The 9,171-nt window shown below is 37.6% G+C and overlaps 1 protein-coding gene across 2 annotated transcripts in view; it reads left to right on the top strand.

Moving 5' to 3' along the window:
• Window positions 1-9,171, top strand: part of dgkb (diacylglycerol kinase, beta) — a 78,678-nt gene that overhangs the window by 14,808 nt on the left and 54,699 nt on the right. For both annotated transcript variants that reach the window (XM_015052787.1, XM_015052786.1), the window contains one exon: window positions 7,402-7,539. In XM_015052787.1, the coding sequence (XP_014908273.1) occupies window positions 7,402-7,539 (138 nt within the window). The remainder of the gene's footprint in view (window positions 1-7,401; window positions 7,540-9,171) is intronic.

Genomic DNA, 9,171 nt, shown 5'->3' with positions numbered 1-9,171 from the left:
TGGATAAATATTAATGTTGTTTCCATATATGACCTCCGATGTCCGCTGGACTTCGGGTTGCGCCATGTCAGCTCCCAGTCGGGGAAAACCCCTGATTTAGATCGGAGCGGCCACAATGATCTACCGTAACACACTGCAGGATGATCGGTTACGAAATCACCAGCGACAATCTTAGATCGGCCAACGATCTAAGATTGTCATAAGGGGGGAAACAGGGGCAAAAAAAATCGTGTGGTATGAACTACTGCATTAGGTAGTCGGATGTGCCCGTCTTCTCTATTTAAATCTAGTGATTACTGAAGGCCAATATAGTATACAGACTTCATAATCTGCATTCTTTTGGTTGAATGCAGTATTTATTTCCACTTTGGCTTTATGTTGTTTAGCTTTTATTCAAGTATGTTTTTTGTTAATGGAGGCTGGGAATCCATTTTATTTTTGTTTTTGGTTGTTTTGTTTATTTAGTTTATTAGTTCCAGTATTATGTGTTCTTTTGAAAATAAAGTGTATCTGTCTATAGCAGGAAATCGCATGTATTATTAGTCATTTCCATTAAATCAGTGTCAAAAGGTCTTGAAACAATATTATCATTTATCGCAATAATTTTTTAGACAATTAATCGCTTGGCAAAATGTGTTATCGTGACAGGCCTAATCTCACTTGGTGCTGCTAAAGTGTTTGACCTGAAAATAGGAAGAGTATGACACAACTACAAACCTATCAAGACATGGCCCCCCCAGTATTTGTACAACTACAAAACAGAGCAGTTGTAGGCAGAAAAAAAAAGTAAATTCCCACCAAAGGACGCATTCTTTTTAAAATTAATCTAAAGATTATAGAAATAAAAATGTAGGCATTTCTGAGTTTCAAAAGCCAAACATTTGCCAGAAAAAAAAACTGAAAAATGTTGAGATTAATCTAAGAAATGTTCAGGAAAAAAAAAAAAAAAGTGGACATTTCTGAGTTTCAAAATTAGAAAATTTTGACTTGGAAAATTTCAAAAGTCAAAAATGTTCAAATTTCTTGATGTTTGATAATATAATTTAATTGTACAGCAGTAAGATCAATAGTTGACAAGATATTTTAATTTTAGCTTGAACAGCAGCCTTCTCTCTTGCATTACGCTGAACCGTTCCCAAGCCTTCTTTAAAGTCTCTGTTTAGGGGGCTGGTTGTCTTAGTTAGAAAGGTTTTTGTTTGCCAAGATGACTACACACTCCAATAATGCTGACATCCATCACATGGAGAGGTCAATCTATGACAGATAGCGTCTCATTGTGTTTTATCTGTCAGGGTACATGAGTTTACTGAAGCTTACTGGCGGCTGCTTCATCATCTTCATCATGTAAAAAGTCGAGCTCTAGACAGAGTCTTGGGTGTTGGGTCAAAAACAGGTTTTTTTGTTGTTGTTTTGATTGTTGTTTGTTTTGTTTCTGCAAAACAACAGGCTAAAAATGCAGCATCCACATCACGATGGCGCCTCTCTCATGTTTGACTTGTGTAACTTTTAAACAAAACAAAAAAAAAACGAAATTTGCCCCAAAAACTTGCTGAACCACATTTAGCAGAAGTAGCTGCATCCGTCCGTCTCTTGCAGAGAAGTTTTACTTTTCTTTCCATGTTGCTTCAGTCGTTGCTACACCTTGATTCTTTGGTTGTCCTGTCATTCTTTTGAACATTTGAAACTGCGTTTGGGATCATTTAAGCTGTTTGTGATGTAGTTTGGGCAAATCAAACTACATATTTTACTCCAGAGTAATTTAGTATACAGATGAGTTCATAGTTCATCCAATGTCAACGTCATTCATAAGCACTGTGTGTTGAGTTTGTGCTGATATGTTTTGTTCTCTCCAAACATCTCTACTGAGGTTTGTATGATCTGAGATGGAGCTTGTGAGTTTTTGCAGCCAGTTCACAATCTTACTTTTGTGGTGAATTTGCTAGAATGTCCAGGCCTGTGAATATTGACAGCTTCCTTCTTATATTTTATTTATTTGTTTGTTTGTTTCATTTACTTATAGTTTAAAATGAACATATTACATGTTAACATGAAGAAAATGTTAATAATTTTTTATTAACTCCTTTTCTTATAAAAATGATTTTTTTTAAATAAAAAACCTAATTTTTATGAAAAGTTTTTAATGAAAATCTCCTTGTTTATATAAAACAAGGAGATTATGAAAAAATTAGTTTTTTAATAGAGAAAACCTAATTTCTTATTAAAAAGTTTCTTTTATTTAAAATATCTCCTTTTTTTATTTAAAAAATGACTTTTTAAGTTAAAAAAATTCCCTTTAAGATCTTTTATTAAAAATCTTTCCAAAAAATCCAATATTTTTTTTTTTTTTTTTTTTGACAAAGAAAAATCTTACATAGGTTTGAATGACAGATACACGTTTAGTTGCTTACAGCACAACAAATTGACTTTTGAGAGAAGGGGTAGACTACAAACGCTTTATTTTTCTTTAAAAAAATTATATGGAATAGAATATTTCTAAGATTTCTTTAAAAAAAAACCAAACAATTTTTCATGAAATAAAAACAAATTTTATTATTAAATTTTAATCAAAAATTAGTTTGTAATAGTTACTTTAAAAAAATGAAAAAACTTTAGAAGAATCCATATAACATCTATCAACTATTCATATAGACACAAAACAGGGAATGCTTATATATAAAAATAACAAAGAAAAATCATGTATCTTTAAATGATACAACTCTACTGAATCAATATGCATCATTATACCTTGATAGAATATTATGTTTTATTATTTTCTTAAAAGTAGGAGTGTATCTGCTCTAAGTTTTAAGAATAAAACATAAAATATGTGCTTTCCTTATTCCAGATGGTAACATCCATCCTCACTCAAACTGAAAGAGATCATCAATGTTTTACTACTTTGACTTTTAAGTGATAAGTTGATTAGATATTTGCTTTTTTAAAAGAAAAAAATATGCACATATCTCTGCAGGCAGGACTGAGTCGAGTGCAGCTGTTTGTAGTGATTTCACATTAGCTGGACAGCCTGTTGGCTGAAACCGTTTTTAGTTATCTTCAATCACTCGATCATTGTATGTTAACCTGGAGCATAAGTAATAATCTGATGGGATGGTTCAGTGATAGAGGACCTTCCCCCTTTTTCAGAAATGTATCTGAAATATTTTAGAACTTCAAGTTGTGATCATATTTACACAACTTGAAGTTCATTAATATTTTGAGTTTTATGTGTTATTTAAAATATGCAGGTCTTGCATGAGTTATGCAAGTTTGTAAAAAACAAAAACTGCTGAGGTTGTCTGATAGGATTTAGCTGAAGCACAGAGTGAAAGCTGAGACATTGAGTTTTTTCCTCTTATAGATAAAAGATAAAACAATGGAGCTTGCTGTGCTCGCCTCTGATAACTCATGACTGCATTGTCTTCTTTTATTCTTGCAAAACTGTAAATCTGCTCCTGGACTTTGCTCAGTATTGACGTTCAGTGTTTACATTATCAGTGCATTTCAAATGTAGCTGCTTCCCTAAACACAACCGAAACAGGTCCAGACAGCTACAGCTAACAGGTAAAGTCCAGTTGCTCACTGCTTCGGCCATCCTTTGTTTTCCCACAGGCCTGCTTTGCATATGAACGCCACTGATTGAATTCAGCTCACTGCTCCACTTTGCTCTTTTTCCAAAAAGTAGTTCCCTAAGATTGTCGTTTGTTGATTAATGTAAAGTTGTAAGTATTACTGGCTTAGTAATGGTTAACCTGAGGCCTCATTGCAAAACTGGAATGAAAACATTTGGTGTAAAGTTAAACTTACTTTTAAAGGAACCTTTTAATCCATCTAACATCTAACTAGCCTTAACATTCATATGTAGCTGCTTCCCTGAAGCCCTAAATACAACCAAAAAGCTATGCTAGTTGTAGCTTGACACAAGATTGTGATTGACAGTGCAAAGTCAAGTCTATTGGCTCAGATTGGTTGTTTCTAGTTAGTGAAACTATCACATTGTACCTTGCATATAGCATCATGTGACACAAACAGTAAAGTGGTTTCAACGAGTTTCTCTTAGTGACTCGTTTTTTTTCCATATCTGTGGTTGACCTTCTCTCAGATCTGGAGTGGGATGGCTGTTGATGTGAGCTGGGAGGTTGGTGAGAGGTCAGGGGATGCTGTGGGGGTCAAAGTCCCACCTTCAAGCATTCAACAAACCCTGTCCCACCCCCGCTGGCTTTGGTGGAACTTTTCAGGATTCTCTGCTGATCGATATAAAAGGTGCTCTGATACGACACACAGACACTGACCTCATTCTCAGCTACAACACCCAGAAAGCAGGTCTGCCCAGCTACTGCAATGTGGAAAGACTCCAGTCATGGTAAGAGTTACAGGATAAGAGTCCCAGGAGCTAAAACTCAGCTATTCTGGTTAAAGTAGATTTTCTTAAGCTAAAAATCAACTATTTTAAAAAAGAAATATCTTTTTATTCAATGTAAAAAAAAAGTAGTAGTTTTTTTAAAAGAAAAAAAGTCACTTTTTTAAACTAGTAATGAGCTAATTTAGGAACAACACAATGTTGCTTTTTAAAGCTAAAATCAACTATTTTATCCAGATTTCTGTTTTGTTGAAACAGTCAGAGTCAAAACTTTTAGGGTGCGTTCACTCTGCAGCCTGAAGTGACTCAATTCCGATTTTTTTACATAATACGACCTGTATCAGATCTTTTCTTGGTAGTGTGAACAGCACAGATTATTTTTATTGGATTCTTTTTCGAATGTGACCCATATCCGATACGTATCCCCTTCAAATGCGACCTAACGTCCAGGCCGCATTCATCCGAACTGAACGTCACTGATACTCAACAAATTCTGCGTCCTGATTTGCGCAAGCGGGAAGAAAAACAACAACCATGATGGACAATATGAGGATTAAGTTGTTAATAGTTAATATGCTACTCAACAACTTCTTTAAATGTGTAAGCTAAGCTCCACCGTTAGCCTCCATGTTTACTTCCGCAAACACTGAGCACTACTTCTTTTTATGGCGGTTGGCAGAACACTGAGAACGCTGACGCTATAGCGCCCTCTACTGCGGATGCGGGACACTTTCAGGTCATTTGCCCTTTCGGACTGCAGAACACATACAGGTCACATATCTGTGTCAGCAGAAAAACCGGTTTGACAGAAAAATCGGAATTGGGTCACTTCAGGCTGCAGTGTGAACACAGCCTTAGAGACAGAGGAGAAACATGTGCATCTTGCTAAGTAGAAACTGCTAGTTATTTATCACTGCTCTTTTGTTATTTCAAGTTTATTTATATTTCATGAATAAAATGTGTTTTAACAATAGAAAAATATGTTAAATTTGTCGTATTTGCTCTTGTGTTCTGCTTTGCCCCCTTCAGCCAGATGTTTCTGGTAGAACATAAACAGTTTCTCAGAGCCTTGCACCTTATCTCTTTCCCCAGATGAGAGCCGGCCTACGGCCTCCAGCAGCGGCTCATCTCGCAGCGCCAGCCGCAGGAAGAGGACCAGCTTCTCCAAAGAACACGTCGAGCTTCTGCGCACTACCTTCGAAACCGACCCGTACCCCGGCATCAGCCTCCGGGAGAACCTGTCCCAGACCACCGGCTTACCAGAGTCACGCATCCAGGTAAGAAGCTACGCAAACGATGAGTTAGAACAATAAAATATCTCTGTGTTTGACTTCAACATGGAGCATTTCCATTACCAGAGCAGCAAAGAGAAAATGTGAAAGAGAAAAAATAAAAGCCAAAAATACACTTTACAAATGGAAAAATTAAATCCATATATATATTTAGTATAATATTAAAAATACAGAGAAAACAGGATCAACTGTGTTAAATACCAGGAAAAGAAGCTGGAAAAACTTTTGTTTTTATTTATTTACTTACTTGGTTGTTCATAATCTATGTATAAATATATTTCTTTACACTTTTCATTTTATACTTTGCTTATTTCTGTCAAATCTAAAATTAATCTAATTTTAGACACAGAGGGAAATATTATTTATCTATTTCTGTATTAGTATTTATCCTATAATTATCCTTTTTCCCCTTTTTTGGTTTGTTTGTGTTTTAGTTTTTCTGTTGTTTTTTTATTTGCATATGGAAAGGTTAAAAATGACTAAAATAAAAAAACCCAGATGAAACTAATACAGAAATATATAGTTTTAAAAGTGTCCTACATTTCAGATCCTACTAATCCACGTGTCTTAAATCTGAACCTGTTTTTATCTCATTTGAGGTTCCCCTGATTCCTGTTCCTGTTTGTCTGGTGAATGTTTAACTGAATCTGTTTTTAATCAGCTCTGTATTTAAATTCTGACTCTTGTTTTTTTTATTTCCTGTCCAGGTTTGGTTCCAGAACCGTAGAGCCCGCACCCTGAAATGTAAAGACGCAAGAAAGGCTCCGTGGCTGTCCAGCAGCCCGCATCATGATGCTTTCCCTTCACCTCCAAGCGCCGCCGGCAGCGGGTCATCTGCGCCGCTGAGGCCTCTGGGGCCGCTGCCCGCCTACCCAGGACCCGTCAAACTAGAAATGGACAACGCCGCCTACTACAGCCAACACCCTCCTGCTTACTCTCCCCCTGGACAGTACGGATCCTTATTTGGGCTTCAGAGCAGCCACACCAAAATGTCCAGTCCGCCCATGTGGGGCATGTGGCCGCAGCCCGGCACCCAAGCCTCTGCTGTTCCCCCTTCATGGTGCAAACCATTGGAGATGATGAGCTTCACCACCAACGGGTCAAACGTCTCGTACCCGGAGCAGCAGATGTACAGCACCTCCTCCGCCAGCTCCCAGTCCTCCACTCCAGCCACGCCGGACTCTGGGTTCTGGGACTCCTGCATCGGGAACAGCCCTCAGCTGGAGAGGTTTTGGACCGGGATGGTTCTGGAGGACAGCGAGCTGCAGTACCCGAGGGCGGCCCCACAGGCCCCGCAGGCCCTTTCACAGGCCCTTCCACAGGCCCTGCAGACCCCGCAGACACTGCAGACCCCACAGGCCCTTCCACAGGCCCTTCAGACCCCACAGACCCTTCAGACCCCACAGACCCCACAGACCCTTCAGACCCCACAGACCNTTGTCTTTTTTCAAGTGTAATATGATATTTACACTAGAATGTAGACCAAAATTACTTGGTAAGACTTTGTGTTTGTGCAGTACATAATGTAACTTCCAGGTTCTGAGAAAGTTTAAGAATTTTATTTTATTTTTTTTTACATAATTTCTTCATTTTTTACTCCTATCTCATTAGAAACAATAAGGTAGGAATAACATTAGCCTGTTTCTATCCATGGATCAGTTCTGTGACGATAGGCACCCTCACCAGCAGGTATTTGGGGTAACAGAGGCATTGTGGAGGATGTTTTGACCTTTCGTTTGTGTCCCCCTGCAGGCCTTAAGCTCATCAAAAGCAACTCGACTCCTCTGAAGACCCCCGCCCCGCCCGGCCCTCTGGATACGGTGCAGCTGAAGGATATTGTGTTTTACCTCTCGCTGCTGGAAGGCGGGCGCCCTGAGGACAAACTAGAGTGTTAGTATCATCCTATGTCTGATTCTGTTATCATCATGAAGTCAGAGGCAAAGGTACATTGCATGAACCAGTCACAAATAAGGTTACATGTTCAAGCTGTAGTGGTTCACAGGGAAGCATTTTGACTGATTTAAAGTCTATTTTAGGGCTGCTCCTGTAGCTGTGGCTGCTAAGAGATGCTCCCTGTTTTTGTCAAGTTAATTTGTGGGGGAATTTTAGGCTACTTAATACTCTGTAGGTATCACCTAATACTAGGAGGTATCAGTTAGGGGGTTTTGTAGTTAACAAAGCATGCTAACTACAAGTGCTACTCCTGTTAGCATGACTTTTGTTTGGCTAAATTAGCAGTAAAGAAGCCCTGACCACTTTAAACGTGTTGCAACATTTTGGTAGAAAATGGGTGCTTCTGTTTTAAATGTTAAATGTATGAATTGATTCAAACTGAACTGAATGATTCCCACTTTAAATCAGGTCCTGATTGAAGTTAAAGCTGGACTGAATTATGCTGCAATGATTACAGATGATCTAAAATAGTTTGTGATTTGAAGAAATATATTCTTTTCAGACACAACATGGTTGTGCTAAACAAAAAACGTTCAAATCTAATCTCATTAGCTAATTGTGTTATTGAACTACTGCTAAAAACACTGATTAAAGTGTTTTATACTGGTTTTGTTGATTCGTTAGTAGGTTCTGCTCTTGTAACATTGATTTTCCTATGAGAACTATAACGATTTGTTTTACAAAATGGCAGTCCTTCTAAGCTAGAGTCATGTTTTCGTCAGAAAAGCACTTACTTTGGAATGTGGTTTTTCTATTTCAACACATGACCACCCAAACAGATCACTTCAACTTTTCCTTCTGTAAACAAGGTCAAGCAAACACATTTTTGTCATTTAGTAGACAGAGCAAAATCTGAAGAAGTGTACAAACACAATGAAAAACGAAGTAAAAACAGTAAGATTAGATCATCTGCATTAAAACAACTCCGGCAATGACAACCAAAAATGAAAAAATCTGTCAATGATCTATCCTTGTGTCCACAAAACCGGTCCTGTTTCTGAAGAACAAACCTTGTGAGCCAAAACCAGACAGCTGTTTCAGACTCAGAACTATAAACATCTGATAAAAGACAGGAAAAAATAAGGTTCTACATCCATTTAATAAAATCTACCTGAGATAAATTTATGCTGCAGGTTATTTATACAGAATTCTGTTACACTTCTTAATTGGGATGAAGTGAGTCTTTATTCAGTGATGTTTCACTGTAATTCTCAGTCGCATGTTGAATAATTGAGAGGAATGACTATCGTTAAGCATAGAGATTACTAAATAATTTAATTCACTCTTCCTTCATGACTATTTCTGAACACTAACGCCAAGCGATATCTCATTGAACCTGAGGTTATAGTCTTGTTACTTCATTGGAGGAGGACTCCCTCTGCTGGCTTGCTGATGACTGCTAAGCTGATTTACATAGTTTATGTTATATATGTTTTTATGTATCCGCTTGTCCTGTTGGAGTGTGAAGTGTCCTTTCAGTCTTAAGATAATTATTATGTAAAACAGAACACAGTCTTTCTTTCACTACATGATAATTTTACTCTGAGATTTTTTGGGGAAAGCAATGAG

The sequence above is a fragment of the Poecilia latipinna genome, unplaced genomic scaffold, assembly GCF_001443285.1.
Source record: "Poecilia latipinna isolate Pla-1442-1.1 unplaced genomic scaffold, P_latipinna-1.0 Scaffold1133, whole genome shotgun sequence".
Lineage (NCBI taxonomy): Eukaryota > Metazoa > Chordata > Actinopteri > Cyprinodontiformes > Poeciliidae > Poecilia > Poecilia latipinna.
Note: the sequence above shows the minus strand (reverse complement) of the source record. Positions and strands in the feature narration are given on the sequence as shown.